The sequence below is a fragment of the Clupea harengus genome, chromosome 12, assembly GCF_900700415.2.
Source record: "Clupea harengus chromosome 12, Ch_v2.0.2, whole genome shotgun sequence".
Classification (NCBI taxonomy): Eukaryota; Metazoa; Chordata; class Actinopteri; order Clupeiformes; family Clupeidae; genus Clupea; species Clupea harengus.
This window is the reverse complement of record NC_045163.1, coordinates 27,252,651-27,276,650: the sequence shown is the minus strand read 5'-3', so window position 1 is coordinate 27,276,650 and position 24,000 is coordinate 27,252,651. Positions and strand designations below refer to the sequence as shown.

The window sequence follows — 24,000 nt, the reverse complement described above, 5'->3', positions numbered from 1 at the left end:
CCACTGTCACACAGAACAGCGAATAGTGACGAGGTGTCTTACCATGTCAGGTCAAACACCAGAATGGAGTGAACTTTGTGTGAATGATTTTACACAGTTTTTTTCCAAGTGTTTTTTCTATCCATGATCAAAATGTCAATGGCTGAAAGTAGGTCTTCCCCTTGGACAGCAGTGTGTCCACCCTGTGTGTCCACCCTTAAACAGCAGTGTGTCCACCCTGTCTTTCTGTTTAATATCTGGATGTCAACTGACAGCCCTGTAAAACAAACACACAGGTAAAAGCTTTAGGCTCGTCTCTCATGCCCCCACCTTGAAGGCGAGACAGACTTTCCAGGCGATGAGTTTCTCTCGGGCGTTGAGGATGACGGGATACCGGACCTCCTTCCCCTCGCTGTCCCGCTCCACCTTCCCGTCCAGGGCGGGCGACTTACGGGCCTCAGCATGGGCATAGTCTGGGCCCACCGTGTACACCTGGTGCCAGGCAACACGGGCAACACGGGCAACTCAGTTAGACATGGAACTAACACTTGTTTACAATTTGTTTAAATTAGTTTAAAATGTAATTGTTTCAAAATTGTTTACAATAGTATATGTCGTTTTTTGTGCATGTAGCTGATTTGAGCTACACACACACAAAACCTTTTTTGTTTCAGTTAACATAATAACATAATTAGTTAACATATTAGTGTAATTGCAGCAAACGGTATCTGTGTGACCGATTACGCCATTTGTGTTTTGGGAGTCACTAAAATGTTAAGGCGACAACTGCACACACACAGAGACCACAAACACAGTGAAAATGTTTCCCTTCACCGTACTTTTAAGTTACGTTGGACACCAGCTTCTGCCCCATGAACCACAAACAACAACAACAACAACAACAACAACAACAGAAAAGCCCCAGTAATGTTCTAGCTTCTATAATTGGATTCCAAAGACGTCAATCGACTTGGCTGGCAATCCAAGCTGGGAGCTTGACCTTCGGTCCCTCACAGAGACGGAGGGAGTTCTCTGCAGCGATAGAGGAGTTCTCTGGAGACACGGAAGGGCTCTAAAGTACCTTGACGTCGGTGCCGTCTGTTGGCATGAACTCCTCGTAGATGTAGGATCCAGTTTTCCTCACGTTGCTCTCTGGAGAGTAGACGCTGCTTCTGCTGCCAATCTACCGCCAAGACAGAGAGGAATCAGACCTTGGACAATCCCCTTGTGCAGGAGTTTATGTTTCCAGAAACATACTTTGGCAGCTGACAATGTACCTGGAAAGCTCATTATTCTTACCTATGAGTGGGAAACAACACCACTGACAATATTTATTTGCAGATATTCAGACATTTGATTATAATGATGGCGACATATGAGTTATACCCATATACTTCACGTAATCATTACAACCATCCGGGAGTATATAGAGCAATCGTATTTGTTTTTTGCATTCAAATTTATTTTCTGTCATTCAAATATCTTGACTTCGTAGTGAGGTATTAAAGCAATAATTTCTCACTTCCTATGGTTTGTTTTTATAGGAACTAGTTTTGGAATCATCTTCTAATTCCTCGGTTCCCAAACTGGGGTATGCAAAGTGGTTCAGGGGGTACGCGGGGAAAAATGTCCGCAATAACGGAAAACGGACGGAATTTGACGGAAACATCATTTTGTGCTTCAAAATCGCCCAAATTCCCCTGTATTTTGCCCTGCAAGGCTGTATTTATTTCTAATAAACACAACAACGATGAACAAGCATTAATTAAAAAACAAAACCACTGATAATATGTCACGTCTGTGCTGAACTCCGCTCCGGCTACGCCCCCTTGTTCAACGGTTGACACACACACCTCCGCTGGAGGTAGCTGGAGATTATATGTCTGAAGGGGTACGGCCCGGGACTGTAAAAAGTTTGGGAACCACTGTTCTAATTCATTTTGATAGCATGTGGTCATGTGAAGGGCAGATAAACAAAGCTGTGTTTCCCACTTGCCCTCCACGATCTGCGCTATGTAGTACTGTGCTCCCTGCAGACACACCCAGCACACATGGAAGAAAAGCTTTCACACGACTGTATTGCCAAAATACACACGCTAGCATTTTAGCTTTTGTCAGGGCGAACTCAGCAGCTTCTCTGGCTGTCAGTAGAAATTCATAGAAACGCTCTTCCATTCGTAACCATGGTTTCCCCAGCACACTGACCTTCCGGAAGAGTCTCTGGCTGCCTCCTCCCGCTGATGTGGGGTAGTAGATGTACACATTATGGTCCTCAGCACTGACAGGCTTCTCCACGAACGGCTTCTGAAACACCTCTCCATTCACTTCCACATGGTCCTCTCCCTCCACCAGGTTACACTCTATACACACACACACACACACACACACACACACACACACACACACACACACACACACACAGAGACACACACACTGCATCAGAGTTGCATTGAAGAATATAGGGAAAGGCAGCCTTTGACAATGAAAGCACTTTGATTGTAAAGAATTTAGTGAATTGAAAAGATGAATCTGAAGTACTAAACATGCTTCAGTACATGAACCGTACTATACTACACTACTGCATACTACCATACTACCATACTACATATTTCCCTCAAACTTTGTCTTTCCCGGCAGGGATTTCTTTTTTCCCCATGGGGAGCCCGCCAGCCGCCATAAACCATCCGGGGTACTGATCCATGACGCTCTCCTCACGGCTGCCAAGCCACACGCCAGAGACATGAGGCTCATCACAAGCAAACGATCAAAAAGCTGGCAGCAGCAGAGCGCAGACAAGCCTACTTAAGCCTCATAAACCTCCACACACACACACAGTCAAATCCAGCCACGGCGCTCGACACAGTTCCAGCTCGGAGGCTGGCGTACGATGGAGACTGGCATCACTGCCGAGGGGCAAAGGGGGCAGTCTAGGTTGCTTGAGGCCAATCTCAAAACCCAAAAATGGAGCCTCTAATTGTCAGCTCAGTTGGGCCTGCTGTCAGCTGGTTGGCTGATTAAACAGGATGTCTGTCTCAGCTCCGAGCAGCTGTGGAAGCGTAGGGAGAGTCTCTGCTAGGGGACGGTCTCGCTGAGTGAACCTCAATTTACAGTCCTGTCAAATGCTATGGATTATAAAGCAGTAAATTATACACAAGTAAAACACAATTAAGAGATCCATGCAGAGAGAACGGGAAAAAGAAATTACTATGGCACACCACCTACACACACACCCACACATACCCACTCGCACAAACACACACCCCCACAATTTACTCAAATCTCTTCCGCTGACAAATGAGATTTATAATCAGGCGTTTTTTCCTCACTAATCTTGTACTATCCCTGGCGTTCACCCTAAGCTCCTCAATGGCGACGGCAGATAAAGCAACACATTCACACCCAGGAAGAGTTCAGAACCAAACTACACATTTACACCCAGGAAGAGTTCAGACCCAAACTACACATTTACACCCAGGAAGAGTTCAGAACCAAACTACACATTTACACCCAGGAAGAGTTCAGACCCAAACTACACATTTACACCCAGGAAGAGTTCAGAACCAAACTACACATTTACACCCAGGAAGAGTTCAGAACCAAACTACACATTTACACCCAGGAAGAGTTCAGAACCAAACTACACATTCACACCCAGGAAGAGTTCAGAACCAAACTACACATTTACACCCAGGAAGAGTTCAGAACCGAACTACACATTCAGAGCAACCTGACGGGAACCTCTTCAAAGGCTTCAACATGTATGACAGAGTTCGGCCCTGAAGTCGGCGGCATCGTCGCAGATGCAGACAAAAAAACAAGATGCGTTTTGTCTGGAATCTGGAATCCAATCTTCACAGCACATTAGCACACTAATGCGATAATATAAATGCCATGAACCGCAAAGGCCTTTCCTTCCAATTTATACACTGACAAATACATTTGCAAATACACCCCCACACACACACACACACACACACACACACACACACACACACACACACACACCTTCATTAGTTGTTCTGTTCCCACCCTAAAGACTTCCAAGGACAATGAGATTCTCGCACTCTCCACTTCTTCTTTGCACTACTGTTGCGCAACATTTCACAGCTACTGTATATAGCCATTCCGCCTTGTACATACTTTTTTAAACTCCTTAGTCCATTGCACTGTTGCACTGTTTGTTGTTTGTATTGTATTGTATTGTATTGTATTGTGTTGTATATTTTGTGTAAGCACACTGAGAGTCACTTTACCAAGTCAAATTCCTTGTTTGTGCAAACTTACTTGGCCAATAAAACCTGATTCTGATTCTGATTCTGATTCTGATAGTGTAGCATACTATCTGATCAGATGTAGTGTAGCATACTATCTGATCAGATGTAGTGTAGCATACTATCTGAGGAGATGTAGTGTAGCATACTATCTGATGAGATGTAGTGTAGCATACTATCTGAGGAGATGTAGTGTAGCATACTATCTGATGAGATGTAGTGTAGCATACTATCTGATCAGATGTAGTGTAGCATACTATCTGATCAGATGTAGTGTAGCATACTATCTGATCTGATGTAGTGTAGCATACTATCTGATCAGATGTAGTGTAGCATACTATCTGATCAGATGTAGTGTAGCATACTATCTGATCAGATGTAGTGTAGCATACTATCTGATCAGATGTAGTGTAGCATACTATCTGATCAGATGTAGTGTAGCATACTATCTGATCAGATGTAGTGTAGCATACTATCTGATCAGATGTAGTGTAGCATACTATCTGATGTAGTGTAGCATACTATCTGAGGAGATGTAGCGTAGCATTCTATCTGATGAGATGTAGTGTAGCATACTATCTGATGTAGTGTAGCATACTATCTGAGGAGATGTAGCGTAGCATTCTATCTGATGAGATGTAGTGTAGCATACTATCTGAGGTGATGTAGTGTAGCATACTATCTGAGGAGATGTAGTGTAGCATACTATCTGAAGAGATGTAGTGTAGCATACTATCTGAGGTGATGTAGTGTAGCATACTATCTGATCAGATGTAGTGTAGCATACTATCTGATGTAGTGTAGCATACTGTCTGAGGAGATGTAGTGTAGCATACTATCTGAGGAGATGTAGTGTAGCATACGGCGCTACAACTTGATGAACTACTTACTAGCCTACTACCATGAGTACGTTTAAATATTTCGAACTATTACTTCGAGATTTGTGTGCTGTATAGGCCAACATTTTTAGCGTAACATATTTGCCAGTGGTGTTATGACAAATAGTAATATGCCACCTATTCATAAACAACGACCAAACCTTGTGTTTCTGTGTGCAATAGTTAGTGTTACACGGCCAGTCATGAGTATGTGTTCTTAGTTCGCTGTGTGCGCTAGTGTGAGCTCTTAGGCTATTTAAATGGTTATGGAGCGTATTTGTGTCAGAATTGTTTGGAGGAGTATGGAGTGTGATTTGGCCAACATTTACCTTTGCATGTGTAGGTGTGTAGTGTTTACTGCCAACAGTGTGGTGTAAAGTAGTGGTGTTCTCTTCTCCAAAGGACATTCCCTAGTGAAAAGGCTTTGTGTTAACAGGCGCCCTCTGCATACGCATGGGTCAAGGCCATTAGCCCTCCCATCGATGGCCTTTGATGCTACAGCACAGGGCGAAACATGTTCGAGGGGCCATTTATGTGTTCATATGAATAGAGTTATTAAGAGCTGTTATGCTCACAGCATCCCCCTCGGATGACTAAAACTTGCTTTGGTTCATAATGGGTTTTTGCACTTTTCACAGCATGATTACTTGATAGGGCTTTTAGAGAAAAACCCGAATATGACACGCATATATTACTTGCATGTTATTGTAACTAAACTTCAAACAAAAATTCAAATAAATAGATTTGGAACCATTGTTTAAAGTTGCTTACATTTCGTCAGAACCACCAAAGTGCCCGAAACTGGCTATCAGACTCCTGGGGATAAACAAACAGCTCTTCTAGCTATCAGACTCCTGGGGATAAACAAGCACCTCCTCTGGCTATCAGACTCCTGGGGATAAACAAGCAGCTCTTCTGGCTGTGATAGGAAAAGAGCAGGAGACACACTTCCATATGCACACTTCAGCAAACAGACATAACCTTCATTGTTTGTGTGGCTTTGCCCACTTCCTCAGACATTTGCAAACAACCAACACATTCAACTGACAAACAGCTGTTAGTGAGGGGCGGTTGCCTTCTGTGTTATACGCTGCTGGTGTATAACCCATGCTGGTGTATAACCTACGCAGGGGCATAACCCAGACTGCTGCTGTATAACCCACGCTGCTGTATAACCCATGCTGGTGTATAACCCATGCTGGTGTATAACCCATGCTGCTGTATAACCCATGCTGGTGTATAACCCATGCTGGTGTATAACCCATGCTGCTGTATAACCCATGCTGGTGTATAACCCATGCTGGTGTATAACCTACGCAGGGGCATAACCCACGCTGCTGCTGTATAACCCACGCTGCTGTATAACCCATGCTGGTGTATAACCCATGCTGGTGTATAACCCATGCTGGTGTATAACCCATGCTGGTGTATAACCCATGCTGCTGTATAACCCATGCTGCTGTATAACCCATGCTGGTGTATAACCCATGCTGGTGTATAACCTACGCAGGGGCATAACCCACGCTGCTGCTGTATAACCCACGCTGGTGTGTATAACCCATACTGCTGTGCAGGGTGCAGTGAAGGACACCGCAGGCTCTCGTTCCAGACTTGGTCAGTGTTATCAACGTTATCAAACAGTGTGTGTGTGGGGGGCCCAGCTCCACAACAAGTCAAGCTGCCAACGAGGTCATGATTGACTCCTGTCAGCACCAACTGAGCTGAGGCTGATCCTGATCCTGACCAAACAACAACAACAACAACGGCAACCATGCAGGTCAGAAATGGCTGCTTCAGTTAGAGACGCTATTAATAGACACACGCTATTAAGTGAGCTAGAGGGAGCGGAGTTCCTGCGGTCAGGCTGGGTCAGACATCCCATAATTCCTCTCCTCCATGCCTGCCGCTCCTCTGATGACTGAGGGACCCTGACATCTTCATCTCGGTCCACATGCAGGACGTCCATCACTGCTGTTATGTTTCAGTCCCAAAACTGCTGCTGCTGCTACTCTGGGAAATGTTTTTCTACTGTGTTTCACTCTTTTTCAATAAAAAAAAGTACAAGTTTAGCCAAGCAGCGAGGGATGCAATTGGCAAATACCTCAAAATGTCAGCAACCAGTAATTACAATCCCTGTGAAAACGGCACCGTTCTGCATGGTGTAAACTCAATCTCAAGCCAAAACCAAACTTTTAGACCAAATCTTCTTTCTCACTGCACAAGCAGGCCTGGGCTATGTTTGCATTGCATAACACACACATTTATTTATTTACAAAATGGGCATTTCATTTCTTAGAAATTCATGCTCCGAAAGTCTTATAAAAATGAAAATGTTTGGTTTTGTAATAATTCCCGCATGTGCACTCTGAGCCTCTGAGCTCTTTTAAGCTTCTTAGGCGAGACACAAACAATAGGGGATGTTTGGGGTTAACCAACGAAAAGCTCAATCTAGTTGAGTCGAGTTGACCTGCTGACCATCAGTGACTTTTCATTAGTGGAAAAAAGGAGGGAAAGGAGATGAGGATGAGCGAGAGATTGGAGAAGAGAGGGACAGAGAAGAGAAATAAAGATGGGAAAAGGCTGGAGAGGCAGAGAGAGAGAGAGAATGAGAGAAAACAAGAGAAAGAGAAAGAGAGAGCGAGAACGAGAGAGAGAGAGAGAGAGAGAGAGAGAGAGAGAGAGACAGAGACAGAGACAGAGACAGAGACAGAGACAGAGACAGAGATATATTGGGTGGGGAGAGAGAATGACACAGAGAAGATAAAGAAAGACAAAGACGCCGGAGCTGGAGATGGCCGGAAAGAGAGAGAGAGAGAGAGAGAAAGAAAGAGAAAGAGAGAGAATGAGAAACGAGTATGTGGGCACAATCACTTTGACCATATGACGAAGGCTGAGCTCAATCTGGCCGGATTAGATCGGCCAGGCCAAGCCCTCACCGGAGCCCTGCAGAAAGCCTGGAATGAAACAGATGTTGCCATGGCCACTGAGACGGAGTGTGGCTGCCATGGATACAGGAGGTAAAGAATGGAGAGACTGACATGCTCTCTGGAGAGTAAAGTGATTCTCAGCATCTCTTCGTTCCATAACATACACAGGCAGGGCATGGCAAGGCTCTCCTAATGCTGATCTACAGTCATACACGACAATCGTTGAAAGAGACCACTGGATGAACACTGGAACACATGACCATTAATGAGCACTCAGTGGTTTCTCTTGGTACATTTTCTAAAATGTAAGGAATGTCATTCATGCGCACACACACACACACACACACACACACCTTCTGGTTGAGCGGGGTCCCGGTTTAGAACTGCAAAACGTGGAAGTTGGATTCCCTCTGCCTTCAAGATCCGGTACACTTCTCTCCTGCAAAAGAATTTGGCAATAATTAGGAACATTTGAACAAAAACCTCACGAAACACACACACACACACACACACACACACACACACACACACACACACACACACACACACACACACACACACACACACACACACACACACACACACACACACACACACACACACACACACACACACACCCCCTTCCTATGTATGTGGCCGTCCAATCATGTGACAGGTAATTGAATCACGGTGCTTATGGCAGGCAGGAGTCACACAGTCTGCTCTGTTGGCAGGCTGTCTCATGTACAGCAGCAGGTGTCCATCCCATGACTGAACACAGACGAGCTCGCCTCAATCAACAGTGTGTGTGTATTGGTGCGTGAGCCGTTATCACAAACACTACTGCTTATGCACCGAGGGGGGAGCGTTGGTGTCTGTGTGAGGCGTGTCTGCTTCTAATGCTCCTCAAACTCATCAGATACAACTGATACAGTTACGTCAGTGACCCGATGCTCGATAATAGCTGCTTTGCAACTGAAATGGATATGCCTTCTCTGGCTCTCTGGCTCTCGGACTCACAGTAGGCAAATAACCAGGCCATCCTGGTAAAGAATGACTTCCTGCTCTCACACGCAAGCAGATTGTTAGGAAAAACTCCGATGTTTATCAGTGGACTTTCCTGATCAACTCTAGCCTGAGAAACACTACAGTTTACGAAAACCAGAAACAAGCCTTGGTAATATTGAAAAAGTTCTGGTGCATCAGAAAATTACTAAATAGTTATTCAAAGCCTTTCCGCAAGGTCTCGAGGGAAATACAAAAGTGGTTTGTGAATGCAGTAAAGATGAGCCTGTGAGAGGGTCTGCAGTAAAGATGAGAGGGCCTGTGAGAGGGCCTGCAGTAAAGATGAGAGGTCTGCAGTAAAGATGAGAGGGCCGGTGAGAGGGCTTGGAGTAAAGATGAGGGCCTGAGAGGGCTTGGAGCTCACCTGTCCTGGATACAGTACTGCAGGTCCAGGTCATTGATGACAAACGGGTTCTTGAGTTTCTCGTAGGCCACTGCTTTATCCAGGGGGAAACCTGCCAGACAATGATCCCCATAAGATTCGGAAGAATCTTCAACCAATCAGACATTAGTGTGCAGTCTGGAAAGCAACATCTTTCAGAGCTATTTGGAGCAAAGTAGTTTTGCAGCACAACATTTTAAATTCACTAAAAAATATGGACACCTTATCAATCACACAGACAATAAAACACAAAAAAAAACATTAGCCAAACTGATTTTTTGCAAATATGAAATTGACGTTCTTGAATCAACAATGTGATGTATTACATTAACACGAGCCGCTGCTCATCCTCTTGGCCCAAGCGGGAGAGGAAACTAGCGGTCCTTAACCGGGTCATGACAAATTGCTACAATTATGCGGAGGCAGCTGGCAGCAGACGGGTGGGTGGGTGGGTGCCGTGCCATCCCCACCTCCACCTCCACACCTCCCCACCCCCCAACGAATGGCATCAGTGCTGGCAGTGGTCCTCAAGGCTCGCCGAGAGAACCAGTCAACAAATGTGTTTTCATCCAGCGGGCAGTTGCCAAATTAGTCTTTTAAATCAGGCCATAAATCACTCAAAAAGTACAAATGTGCAAACTCACTTCATACATGCTGCACCTAATTTAAAAAAAAAAGAAAAAAAAAAAAAAAAAGAGGATACGAAGACCGTAGTGGAGCGCACGCATATAGAGACACCATAAATACTAGGGTGTGATATTTTATGCTACCTTTACACTCAGGTCCTACATTTTTTCAGTCTTACTCCCACTTGGCTAACTTCTTCCATTGGACATAGCTAGCACAGTATAGCTAGCACAGTATTGCACATTGTCCATCCTTTCACTGCAACTCTTTTGGTCTCTTGTACAGAGGCTAAACCCAAACAACTTGGCTACTTGTTTTGATATGTTTGGACAGTGAAAGGTGTTGGGACATGTTAGTTAGTTGTTGTCACTTGCACAACACGAAGGGGAAGGAATGCACTGACCTCACTCAAACTAAACCCTCCGCAGGTATTTCCTGTTGTTTACAGCTGAGCGGGGTAGTGCAGACGGGGCCGCGGGGCCATGAAAGACACGCAATGTGAAAGCACACAGTGAGGCCCGTATGTGAGAGAGTACGTGCAGGAAGGAGTATGTGTGTGTGTGTGTGTGTGTGCGTGCGTGCCAGTGAACGCACATATGTCTTGGGGGCGTGTATTTGTACAGGAGCGTCTGCACGTATGTGTGAGTTCATGTAAGGTATGTGCACACAGGCAGTATGAGCGCATGGGGCTTTTGCATGCGCATGCATCTATGTGCATGGGGCTTTTGCATGCGCATGCATCTATATGCATGGGGCTTTTGCATGCGCATGCATCTATATGCATGGGGCTTTTGCATGCGCATGCATCTATGTGCATGGAGCTTTTGCATATGCATGCATCTATGTGCATGGAGCTTTTGCATGCGCATGCATCTATGTGCATGGGGCTTTTGCATGCGCATGCATCTATGTGCATTCATTTTCCCCAACTGGGCCTGTGAAGAGTGGGTGTAAAGGAGGGTTTCCTCCTGTAACAGCACGACCCACGGCCGGTGGGGAACTCTTCACGCGTACATCATGAGCTCAGTGATCATCTACCTTTGGAGTGGAAGGAGATGAGGCAGTCGCAGTGGGGCCAGTTCTCCTCGGGCTCGTTGAGGATGACCTCCTCCTCAAAGGTCACCACGGTGATGTACTTGAAGAGGCACAGGCGCTCCAGGATCTCCTTCATGGGCTTGGATTTGGACTTCTTGGCCATGGCACAGATGCCCACCACGATCTGCCTCTCTGGGGGCTATGAGGGGGGGAGCAGGGAGAGGGAGAGGAGAGGGGGGGGTTAAAGGGACACGTGTCTGTTGGACATCTAACTTTACACATCCATCTCCTCAAAATCATATTTTTGCTTTGCTTTTTAGCTTCTAGCACAAAATCCATGGATCTAGTGAAAGCGACATACCATCCTGCACTTAACTTGCAGCCTTGCAACGTTCTTCTAGCCATTACATGAACACAGTTTAACTTTTTTTTAACCCTTTGAGGGTCTACTTTGTCATCTTCCTGGTATAATACACCTAGGATAGGTTGCTACATATGTCCTAGGTTGCTATGATACAGGCTTGAGTTAGATTCTAGTTTTTTTTTTTTTTTAAACAAATAGAGGTCATTGAAAAGAATGGGAAAAAAACCAGGTGTTGCCAGAGAAATGGCAACAGTCGCCACCATTGGCTGTGGTGGGCAACCCCTAGGCTTATATGGAGGTAAAATAATATTTACAGTGTAATGTCCCACAAACCACAGAGGTGCCCTTCAGAGAGCCTTTGGAAAGAGGCACTTAGGCCTGGAGGGTCACAGCTGTTGCACAGTCGACTGACTGAAGTTAGCCTTGGCTGCTTGCAATTTAGCATCAACCAGGGATGGGTCACTGTTTACCCGGCTCAACACTTGGGCCACATTTTAATATTTAACTGGGAGTGTGGCAAAGGTCTTACTTCAAACCAACAGATCACATTGTTACTGAAGGGTTTGCAGTCACATAAAATGAATTAACAGTACATTTGGGCTGGGCGATATTTTTAGGATGAATATCATACATGATGATGTCTAACGGTATGTTCTTTGAAGTGGCCTAAATCTTCAGTTCTAAGGCAAAGTAGGCATACAGGCATACAGTAAGTACTTTTTTTAAAAGCAGACTGGGATCCAAATAAAATGCCTTCCCTGTCATGCCTAGCCCTACAGTACATTCACAGCACAGCCAAGCAAGATTGATTGATTGATTGATTGATTGATTGATTGATTCATAATACTAGAAAAGTGTATTCAATTTGAACAGGAACAAAATATATTTAAAAAAAAGCAACTATGTGAATGCATCGGTTTTCCTGGTGACTTACAGAGTCGTACTCTTCGTCATCGTCCTCCTCCTCTTCCTCCACGTTCTCGTACAGACAGTCGTAGCCCAGCACCCGGCCCGGGTCCAGGAGCTCGTCGCCCTCTCCCTCATCAGCGCCGACAAAGAAGCGGGGGGGATCGGCGTCCGGCTCCCCCGCAGACATGGTCGCCCAGGGCCGCTGAGGGGTGTGTGTGGGGCCACGGGGGGGCGGCGGGAGTGCCCTGTCTGCCCGAAGCCGCTCCGCACAGCTGGACCTATGCTGAGAAGACGCTCCGCACCGCTGGACCTATGCTGAGAGCTCCTGGCCGTGCCTCCAGAGCTCCAATAATAGCCACTCTCTCGTCCCTCTGCGCGTTTGTCTCTGTCTGTCACTTCCGATCCCTCTTCTCTCTCTCTCGCTCTCTCTCTTTCTGTCTGGTCTAGTCCGCCGTGAGAGGCAGATTAAGCCGACAGAGGAGGAAATGGCCTGATTTGGCTACGCGTCCATGTGACAGGCGTCTTTACAAGGGGTGAGCCCAGGCTTCTCTCCCCTCATCTTGGTCTTCTGAAATCAGCATGGAGCTCCCTGTAACACACACACACACCCACACACCCACACACACACACACAGGGATTAACGTCACAACACCAGAAGGTCTTTTTTCACAGATTATATTGCAGATTAGGGCATGGGAATATGACTCGCTTCCAAGACACTGTTTCGGGATAATGTATCAATCCAAAGTTTCTCTAACTGCAGTATCAGCACAGGCTAGCCGGCTGTTTCCATAACAATTTACAGCGGGTGACTGCAGAGACAACCCATATCATATGGTGAGGTTTTACTTCCTGCTAGCAAGCAGGGCTAGAATATGGCTGTCTATCCTTATTAATGGTTCAACCCTACCTTCACTGCACGCTCTCAGGTTTAGCCAGAGTATCCAGAGAAAACAACTCCCTTTGGGAAAGAGAGTCTGTGTTTGTTCTGTGTTTAAAGACCACGTATAAATGGAATGGGTGTGTATTTTGAAAATGAACACGGAGAAATCCAACACCACCACTACTTCATAAGTGGGCACTCGAATCATCTCAGATTAGGGGGTCAATCTATTCCCGAACAAACATGAGAAACCGTATGCTGCACGCTGACACACTATATCACATGCAAGTGCAGATTAAATACATATTTTAGAGGGGGATTCCATGAGCAAACAGGAACTCCCTGGGAACCTGCCAAACAGCGCTCTATTGTGCAACAATGTTTTCCTCTGGCTCGAAGAAACACACATGGAACAGGATCCTGAGCACAGGTCCTAAAACCAGTCGCCCCACTTCTTCACGGGCACAGTCTTAATGGCTGAAGCAGCAGCAGTGTTCCTCTGTCCTTATGATCCGCAGATATAGTCATCCTAGCAGGGTAATCTCCCCAGAGCTCATGCATTAGACACTATGCTGCAGCCAAAGAAGGAATACTTAAACGGATTTGTGAATACCGAGAGAGCTAGCATGTTCATGACTATTATTCTTGTTGACAAGCAAAGAATGATTACTGAACAGCGTAATTATTAGGGGGTCTTTATACTGAATTTGAATTAGGTAAATGAATGGACCTAAAAGGAAGAAAGAAGCAGCGATGATTCATAATTAAATAAAATATGTCTCCACAAACACACTCTCGTCCATGACAAACGCATCCCTAGTGCCATAACTGGTGCAAACACAGGTTCCTAAACATCTGTGCACAAATCAGCTGTTTACCAACAGTTATTTACAAGTAAGTCTATGCAACCTCACCAGCACTTCTTTACCGTGGGCTATCAACTGAAGCCTTTTGGTCAGCTTAGCACTAAAACTCTTGACAAGTAAACACACAAACTCTAAACTTCTTGAACACACCATATACACATACATGCACTATATGCATGAACCTGCTTGGAAGAACTAACGAAACACAGTTTCAGCAGCTAACCCGAGTGCTCCTTCCTGTTTTGCAGTGGCCAAAACAATGACGTCCTTATACACATCAGGAGGTAGCTGCCCACCGTCGACCTTCTCACCCTCTGCCTGAACATCTGTCACTGGCACCTTGTCTCAGTCTACATCACTAAAACATGGCACACTGTGCCAACCAAACAGGTTTCATCAGAACTGCTACGCACCTTAATAAATGCTATAGATATGCAACGTATGCACCAAGAACCAACACGCCATATGGTCTGCCAAAAGTCACATCTTCTCAAACACGTTGTAGCTACAGAGAGAGAACTGACCTGTTTCTGAAACGGTATCATTTCGTTACATAAAACAGAGGATGCACCATGCATTTGTCTGAAGTGTCAGAAAATTATATAAAACGTAAACTAACGTTTTCAATCCTTGATTAACAGCAGCCTGTATTTGTGTAGGTCCCTAGCAATAGCTAACTTAGCCATAATAGGACATCTTTACATGTTACCGGGTACACAGCTAGCAAACTACCACAACAGACAATGAAGATTACTTGATGACTGGCTTAAGATGTTAACTTGCACAGCGTATAATACCACACTAATTCTATTTATACAACACTAATTAATACCTAAAGTTAACCTTGCGAGCTAGCGGTCTAACGATAGCAGCTTCTCCTTAGTTATGTCATGAAGGATGACCTGGCGTTTGGTTTAATTTTGGTGGACTATCAGGTTTGCAAGCTTGTTAGACAGTGATATCAGTTAGCATAACCAGCTACAGCTAACGTTAGCTACATAACAAAAGCAATAGCTGGGAACTGAAGGGTTATGATGCTGGGTATGATCAATCTCCAATCAGGCACCACGACACCATAGTGACCCTTCTATCGATAGCTAGCAAGCTAACTCGCTCAGCCAAACTAACGTTAGCTAACTGTTAAATGACAAACGTCTCTATGACAATCTTAACTATTCACATATAGCTGTTCAAAACACGTGCTTGCAAACTTTGACCAAATTAATGCAATTAAAACCAGTCTTTGGGTAACTGTTGTTTCTTACCTTTTGTAGTTTATGAAGGCATCATACGCAATATGTTCAACTTAAAAGAAATTCGGTCCAAGGATAATTTGCATTGCTTTCTGCAGCCTGTTAACATCAGCTTGAAACACAGCTATCTGGTTAGCAAGCACTGCATAAACGGCCAAGAAAGCAAGTATGCTAACGTTAGCTGTGTAGCTAGTCACAGTGCATCATCTCTTGTCGTGGAGGGAATTAACTGTTTTAAATCCTTACGATGAGCTAACTAGAGCTTAATTTAAGATAAAAGTTGAAAATTCGACTATATTCAAACGGAGGTTTCAACTTATTTTCTTCCGTATGCAACCTGGCACACCATCAGTTTCTTGCGCCAGTATTAAAAATCACTAACACCAGCAACAGCCAGAAAAAACGTCACTCAAGACAAATGTCGTCACTAGGGGGTGGGGTCGTTTTGCAAGCTCTTTAAAACGTTATTCTTATGAACAAAATAAGTGATGACACTTTTACAGTCAATTCTAACATTAATTTTAGTTTTACACAATATATATCTTTCAATCTGAGTCAAAAAGGTAGGTGAACATGAGCACTGGCGTTTTATCTGGCTGTTGCTGTTTGTTGTTGGAATTCATAACTAATTTGATTATATTATTTGGCAAATTCCGTATACACAAAAGCAGATATGCACAGGTGACTCCTAATTTTACCAGATTCTCACATGAATTTGCGCAGTATACTGACACACTGGATATGATAAACACAACCAAAAGTAATAGAACAATTAAAATGTACAGAGAACTCTTCAATGTGGAATAATATCATCCTTTTTCCTTGTCGTAATTAACTTTTGCTTCCAATTTATGAAATGTATCTGTCCTGTGTTTTTTTATTATTATTATTTATTATTTTATTTGATATTACTTATCTGATAATGTTTTAAAACTGATATGATGAGCACTTGTCTGTATATTTTTGTATACTGTATTGCAAAAAAGCACATTTTTAAATATCAAAAATAGGATACGTTTAATTAATTTAAAAACGAATATAAAACACACATTGGTAAACACAACCGTTTGTAACAGGTTGCAAAATTGTGCTGATTTGGGCAAAAATAATGAGTTGCAACCAAATGGTCATTTACTGAATACTGAAGTGTAAAATCCCACACTGGTGTTCTTCATGTGGTTATGATATATTTGCTTATATAGGTACACATTTTCTGTTGTGTGGTTGCCCTTTTGCAGCACGGGATTCCACATTAGACAGGTAAAGATACTCTGGTCCAGTCGCTGGTTCACCCGGCAATAAGACAGGTACATTTGATTTAACACAGATGTTTAAAACTTAAATCTAAACCTATTATTTTGACAACACCCGTATTAGAAAGGTAAAACATGTATGGAAAATATATGGTTAATTATGTACATAATGCACACACACACACACACAGACCTCTAAATGTTCCAGAGCTACATTTTCACATTAAATCGCTCATAACATAACAAGCATGGTAAAGTAAGACAGGGTCCTGTCCAGATCATCTCTGACAGCCTGTGATTTTATCTGCTCCGATAACAGAACTGAGGCGGTTCTCATCAGACATCTCAAAGTGGGGATGGAAACTACTGATTTATATTTCATGGTTCATAGCCACAGTTTCAGATTCTGTATTAGTTCAACACATCCTGTTCTCTCTTCAAACCAATGGAATTAAATTATCATTGAAGAATATAATGAAATTAAAAAAATTACAATCTTCCACTTGGATGAGAAAGTGTAAACTTAAGCAATGCTTTACCATGGATCGCCAATAGGTGTCCCTCTAGTCAAACGTTTCTTCAGATTTTCCTGTATTGTATAATTTCAGAGTGCCCATGTCAAGAATTTACATAGAATTGAAGAACTGCAATAACTGTATCAAGCCAATCAGAATTTCTCATCTGTGGTGATCATCTCTTCTATGATGAGAATCACACCATATATTTGAACATAATTGTAGCTTGAATTCCAGAATACACACACACACACTTCAACACCACCATATAACTGAGCAAAAAATTCACAAGTGGTTGATGCTTTGCAGACACTTTATTACACAAATAACATTGTTACTGAAAATAGTATTCTTGCGATAAAACTTCAGTGTCACAACAAACATCAGACACATTTTATACATCCGCTTGGAAAATGTCGTAAATACAGCTTTAGATACATAATAATAGTAATCTTCAATTTTTTTTAGCCTTTCATTGAATGCGATACAACAAAAAAATAAAAAATACAGATGACAATAGCAGCGCTTTCATTATGTGGCACGTATGTAATAACAGGTGCTGCGGAAAGGCAAAAAATACACAATTCAAAAGGCACACATGTACAGATAAGTCATCAACCAAAAATCTGGAGCAATTACCTGATAACTTATGAAATGCTATCCGGTTGATCAAATCACTTGGAAGTATATATAAGAACAATAATTCAGTCCTGGCAACAAAAAAAAAGAAAAAAGTAAAAATAAAGCTCTATCTTTATCCCATAAAACCCATTTTCAAAATAATCATCTGGAGCTAAATCCATAAAATAATCATCTGGAGCTAAATCCATATCTCTGCCAGTGCTTCACTCCTACAGCTGGTCCCCAAAACTAATAAATTAAAGTGGCAGTCAGAAGCGCTCCTACGGGGGGGGAAATGTTTGCACAGATAAATAAGAAGAGATGTGTTGGCAGCCGACACGAACAGTTTTACATATATGATTAAAGTACATCCTGACGGTGTGGGTGGACAGAAGGATTGCTCTGGCGGGCAGCGTGTGTCGGGCAGGTCAGCAGGTAACGGGGGGGGGGGGGGGTCTATGGGCTCCTAAGAGGAGGAGGAGGTGATGGGGGGCAGTGGGGGGGCGGAGTACTCCTCGTTCTCCGAGTCTGTGGCGTCCTCGTCATCCTTCTCCTGGTCGCTGCCCTCGGTGCTCAGGCGGTCGAACCCTTGCCGGGTGTAGCCTTTGTGCGTGGCGAAGAAGTTGCCAAGGTTCAAGGAGCCTGCGGCTTTACCTGTGAGATGGAAGGACAGGTGTAGGTGAGATGATCACGGGCAGTATTCAACATCCTCTGGGTCTTACACACAGCAGGCAGGAGTGTTGTTACCGTACTCTAATTATTCTAACATCTACATTTTCATGCTTTTGACAATTGTTTTAAATCATATCTTTAAAAAATAGACACAATGGTGGATCAAAGCCTAAAGCAAGACGCAAACGCATAAAACATTTGGCCAACTGAAAGGGCACTCCCAGTCTATCTATCTCCCAGTGAGTGTGCTAAGCCATCTAAAACAGAGCCGTCTTAACCCCCCTTCATCACCTGGCCTGAGCTGAAGTCACGCAGGAGCAGTGGTGGGCCTGTTTGCGTGGCCTCATACTGATGCCTTATTAATTCAGCTTAACCTCCTTCATCGTGACGTTCATGCTAAACCTGCACTTTATGTACAACTGCTGAAAAATGAACAAAGAAACTAAGTGAAAATGAAATATTCATAGAGCCGTAGTGTGGATTTGAATCTTAGTGCAGGGCATCACACCGGGCCTTTTGAAGATAATTCAACAGGATCCATCGTATCGTACATAATTCATGAGATTTCTATGTCTTTGTAGAGAACTGCATGAAGTAGCACACTTTAATTAGCACTCAATGCACCACAGAGTCTCCACCCTCCTCACTATACAGGGTGTTCTTCAGATAGATAGATAGATAGATAGATAGATAGATAGATAGATAGATAGATACTTTATTAATCCCAGGTGCTTGCAGATGTATGGATGATGTGTCTGCTGACAAGATAGCACTGAGCAGGTGAACATATAAAAAGGTTCAAATTCAGTTACTGACACACCAAGGGTTTGACTTTGGGAAAGTCCCTGCGAAAGGTCACGACCTTATCCACAAGTCTGAATGGGCTTCAGCGCAGCCTCTCCCTCCAGGCTACAGGCAGTTTGGTGTGGTCAGATGGTGAGAGTGGAGATCATCCTGACACAGTGGCCTCATTCCAGGCAAGATGGCCTCCAGGCCTGGGCTGATGCGCTTTAATGGGTTAAATGCTTTGCTTTGTGAAGTGGAGTCAGTGCCCAAGGGGGTATGGGGGGGGGGGTTACAACTGCAGTCCTGCGAGTTGGCCACTAGATGGCAGGCTACACTACACAAATGAATTGACCTAGCCCTCCACATCATCAGGCGCACGCACACCTGCAAACCTCCATTTTATTCCATGTTTACTTTGCCAGGTTTCTCAGTGAAGTGGGAAGTGTTTGGAAGTGAGGACACACACATACCTCTCAGCTTTCCCAGGATTCCACCGGAGGAGTTTGGCTCCAGTTTTACCTCGTAGTCATCTAGAACAGGGGAGGGAAAGACTGATGAAATACCTACAATATAAAATGCCCAGCGGTATGCGCGCACACACACACACACACACTACACACACACACACCACACACACAGACCTCTAAATGTTCCAGAGCAGAATTAATTACAAAACTGCTATTTTTCTCAGCAGTCATTTTCATATTAAATCGCTCCTAAAATAACAAGCATGGTAAACGCAGACAGGATCCTGTCCAGATCATCTCTGACAGCCTGTCATTTGATCTGCTCCGATAACAGAACTGAGGCGGTTCTCATCAGACATCTCAAAGTGGGGGTGGAAACTACTGATTTATATTTCATGGATCATAGCCATAGCCACATCCTGTTCTCTCTTCAAACCAATGGAATGAAATTATCATTGAAGACTGTGATAAAAAAAAAATCACAATATTTATTTTTATAACAAACAAAACACACATATAAGTGTATTCCTAATCCACTTAATTCATGAAACTTATACCCAGCTAATACCGCAATCATACAACAATGTGTCAGTTTTTACATATACACAATATGCACATATATTTAACACATTGTAAAGCATATATGCACATGTATTTAACACATTTTAAAGCATATATGCACATGTATTTAACACGTTGTGAAGCATATATGCACATGTATTTAACACGTTGTGAAGCATATATGCACATGTATTTAACACGTAGTAAAGCATATATGCACATGTATTTAACACGTAGTAAAGCATATATGCACAAGTGCAAGTTATTATGGGGTGTGCCAGTACCTCCATACATGCGGCTCTTCCTCCAGCGGATGAACACCCCCACGGCGAGCACCACCACCAGCGGGATGAGCAGCAGCGCGGTGATGAGGCCCGGGGAGACGCCCTGCCTGACCACGCTCTGCTCCTTCTCCTGCTCCTTCTCGTGGTGCTCCTGCTCCACCTGCTTGTGCGCCTCCACCTGCTTGTGTGCCTCCACCTGCTTGTGTGCCTCCACCTGCTTGTGTGCCTCCACCTGCTTGTGCGGCTCCACGGCGGGGACTGGCTGCTGCTGCTGATGCAGTTTCAGCTGTTTCTGCTGGTCCAGGTGCTCCAGGTGGTCCAGGTGCTTGACTGAGACCTCAGGAGGCCTCTGAACAGCTGGCATGGCAACATGCGGAGGGACCTTATGGAGAGGCTTCAGGATGGCCTGCACAATGGTCTCTGTCTCTGAGCAGCGTGGAGGAGAGGGAAGGGAGAGGAGAGGGGAGAAGAGGGGATAAGAGAAGAGAGGAAAAGAGAAGAGGGGAGAAGAGGGGAGGAGAGAAGAGAAGAGAAGAGAAGAGAAGAGAGGAGAGGGAGAAGAGAAGAGAGTAAAAGAGAAGAGGGGAGAGGAGCAAAGAAGAGAAGGTGAGAGCATGTGAGGAGAAGAAATAAAAGATGAGAAAAGAAGAGAAAAGAAGAGAAGAGAACAATAGAGATAACTTGTGTTTTTACACACAGACTTTTTGTTGTTGTGTTATTTAAGCATTTCAGACTTTGTAATACTAATTTGTTCTGACAACTCCACGTCTGTCAGTTTGGGATTTTGGCTGAAGCTAATTACTCCCTGCGCTGAGTAAGGCAGGCTGTTTTGACGACAGAGCCAATGTTTGAGTGCCGTTTCAAAAACTGGAGGCCCAACTAACGCCGCTAAGCCTCGGTGGCTTTGCGGCCGAAAAGCAGGAGGGGATTTTGTATTCACAGTCGGCGTCGGGGGAAATTGTTATTATTCTGTGTTCCTGCATGCTTGTCTTTCTTCACCCATTTTAATCTTCAATGGAGGACTGCTCAAATTGCTTTCACACCAAGTTAAAAAAAATCAATTCATATTCACACTAAATCGTATCAATTTGAATGGTGGGGGGGAATATCCTGAACAGTAGGCTGCTAGGGGGGGGGTGTGGAAACAAGAGGTTTTAAATCAGTACGATAAAAAAAAAGACTTGTACATTCTGTGTATATACTCTTAGATGCTGTTTTCAGTGCCAGATGGTGTTGTCAAACAGCAGTAACTTGACTCCCCTTGCCTTCGTGTTCGAGTGTGCGTCGATTATGGGCTAGGGCCGGGGATGCAAGAGGGAGGCCCTAATCATAGGGGGAACGAGGCGCTTTCAGCAGCAAGAGTTTCATGGGTCAAATACCAGGTGTAGTCACTCTCACACATGTTGGTCTGAAAATGATGGTTCACCAATGACCAGTGTGTCACAGGTAAGGCCAGAGTGCCTAACTACTCACCAATGACCAGTGTGTCACAGCTAAGGCCAGAGTGCCTAACTACTCACCAATGACCAGTGTGTCACAGCTAAGGCCAGAGTGCCTAACTACTCACCAATGACCAGTGTGTCACAGCTAAGGCCAGAGTGCCTAACTACTCACCAATGACCAGTGTGTCACAGCTAAGGCCAGAGTGCTTAACTACTCACCAATGACCAGTGTGTCACAGGTAAGGCAAGAGTGCCTAACTACTCACCAATGACCAGTGTGTCACAGCTAAGGCCAGAGTGCCTAACTACTCACCAATGACCAGTGTGTCACAGCTAAGGCCAGAGTGCCTAACTACTCACCATGCACATCCACATTTAGCAAACAAATAATTGCAGTAGGCTACACCAAAATAATGCAAGTGATTTCACATGGAACTACAATGTCAAAAGAAATTATTTTGGTATTGCGGGGGGGAAAAAACAATGTAAAAAGGTTTGTACCTTCAATTTCCGCGACTTCAATTCCACCCTTTTTCACAGACCGGTGCTCTGCTTCTGAGGGGGGGGGGGGCACAGAAAATCAATTGTTCAATTTTTGGCCGATACTGTCGCAGCAAGTTTTTTTGCTAATTACATTCAACAGCAGGCACCTTAATCTGACATCAGACCCTGGCGCAACATCAAGGAAAAGCAACCGATGCCAGACTCCTTCCACCATTTTGTCCTTCTCCCCACACATTCACACTCTGTGTCTGAAAACTTGCCATTCCGTTCAGTGTCACTTCATTGCGTAGGCACCATTAGAAATGCCTCAACTGTAGCGCTCTCGACTCTATGAAATGCCTCAACTGTAGCGCTCTCGACTCTATGAAATGTCCTTGGCCATTCACCCCGAGCTACTGGAGCTCAGATCCGTCTGTTATTTCACGTAAAAGGGAGCCGTCTACTCCAGGCCTGTGCGCTAGCGTGTTTCGATCTCCTCTCCCCACTGCCCAAGGACAGCGAGCTCTGATGAGCCAGCGCTTCAGCTCTTTCACTGAGTCTCACTGAGTATTCACAGCGAAAGACATAGACCTCCCACGTCTGGTACACTTTCAATGGAAACAGGTCATAACCTAATGAAGTTCAAGATCATTCAAAGTGTCAGTGATTGTAAATGGCTGTCAGTGGATAATATTGCATGTTAAATATAACTGTATTCATCCACTCTGCGTCAGAAATGTCCTGATGTCCGTAAATCACACATTTTCCATGTGGAGTATAACCTTTTCCGTTTGGCATATTGTATGTGTATTCTGTGAGGATCATGTTGCAGAGACAACACAGATATTGTGTACCGTTACTATTCCATGAAGTCTATGAAATATCTATAAAATGATCAATAAATGATGAGCTCACTGAATGTGGTATGGGGTCAGAGATATGCTCCAAAAATCCTAACTTGACCATCGCTGTACTTTGTTAAACTTTTCCTTCTAAAGACTGCTTACTGACTGCAACCTTTCCCTCCTAAACTTGTCTGCGCTTCTGTCAGGTTTGAAGGTGTAAAAAAACTCCAGTGATCACACACAAAAAAAGCAAGCACACACTTTGGGCTGGCTGAGATTGGGCATGTCAGATTAGCAAGCACACACTTTGGGCTGGCTGAGATTGGGAATGTCAGATTGGCAAGCACACACTTTGGGCTGGCTGAGATTGGGAATGTCAGATTGGCAAGCACACACTTTGGGCTGGCTGAGATTGGGAATGTCAGATTGGCAAGCACACACTTTGGGCTGGCTGAGATTGGGAATGTCAGATTTTTCCTTTTTGAACTCACTTCCTCCGGGGACAAACTTGAAAACAGAGTTGGTGTCGGCGTCTGCAACAAAAACACTTCCGTCTCTGCTGACCACGATGTCGTGAGGCATCTTGAACTCCTACAATGAAAACACAAACAAAACAAAAGAATATTTTAACCATCTATGCGGCAATTTGCGGC

At 44.2% G+C, this 24,000-nt stretch overlaps 2 protein-coding genes across 4 annotated transcripts in view; both read right to left on the bottom strand.

Moving 5' to 3' along the window:
- The window catches only part of ppip5k2 (diphosphoinositol pentakisphosphate kinase 2), a 41,423-nt gene extending 25,580 nt beyond the window's left edge, over nucleotides 1–15,843 (bottom strand). The window contains exons 1-8 of the mRNA XM_031578352.2: nucleotides 15,431–15,843; nucleotides 12,442–13,005; nucleotides 11,147–11,342; nucleotides 9,464–9,554; nucleotides 8,409–8,494; nucleotides 2,185–2,339; nucleotides 1,061–1,162; nucleotides 310–471 (exon numbers count right to left, since the gene is read on the bottom strand). Of these exons, the coding sequence (XP_031434212.1) occupies nucleotides 310–471; nucleotides 1,061–1,162; nucleotides 2,185–2,339; nucleotides 8,409–8,494; nucleotides 9,464–9,554; nucleotides 11,147–11,342; nucleotides 12,442–12,603 (954 nt within the window). The 5' untranslated portion in view covers nucleotides 12,604–13,005; nucleotides 15,431–15,843. The remainder of the gene's footprint in view (nucleotides 1–309; nucleotides 472–1,060; nucleotides 1,163–2,184; nucleotides 2,340–8,408; nucleotides 8,495–9,463; nucleotides 9,555–11,146; nucleotides 11,343–12,441; nucleotides 13,006–15,430) is intronic.
- A 1,638-nt stretch (nucleotides 15,844–17,481) lies between these two features.
- Nucleotides 17,482–24,000, bottom strand: part of pam (peptidylglycine alpha-amidating monooxygenase) — a 66,403-nt gene continuing 59,884 nt past the window's right edge. For 2 of the 3 annotated variants that reach the window (XM_031578139.2, XM_031578141.2), the window contains 5 exons: nucleotides 23,839–23,938; nucleotides 22,521–22,574; nucleotides 20,578–21,003; nucleotides 19,736–19,795; nucleotides 17,482–18,461 (listed from right to left, as the gene is read on the bottom strand). In XM_031578139.2, coding sequence (XP_031433999.1) covers nucleotides 18,274–18,461; nucleotides 19,736–19,795; nucleotides 20,578–21,003; nucleotides 22,521–22,574; nucleotides 23,839–23,938 — 828 coding nt within the window. In that variant the 3' untranslated portion in view covers nucleotides 17,482–18,273. The remainder of the gene's footprint in view (nucleotides 18,462–19,735; nucleotides 19,796–20,577; nucleotides 21,004–22,520; nucleotides 22,575–23,838; nucleotides 23,939–24,000) is intronic. The other variant, XM_031578140.2, reaches the window with a different exon arrangement.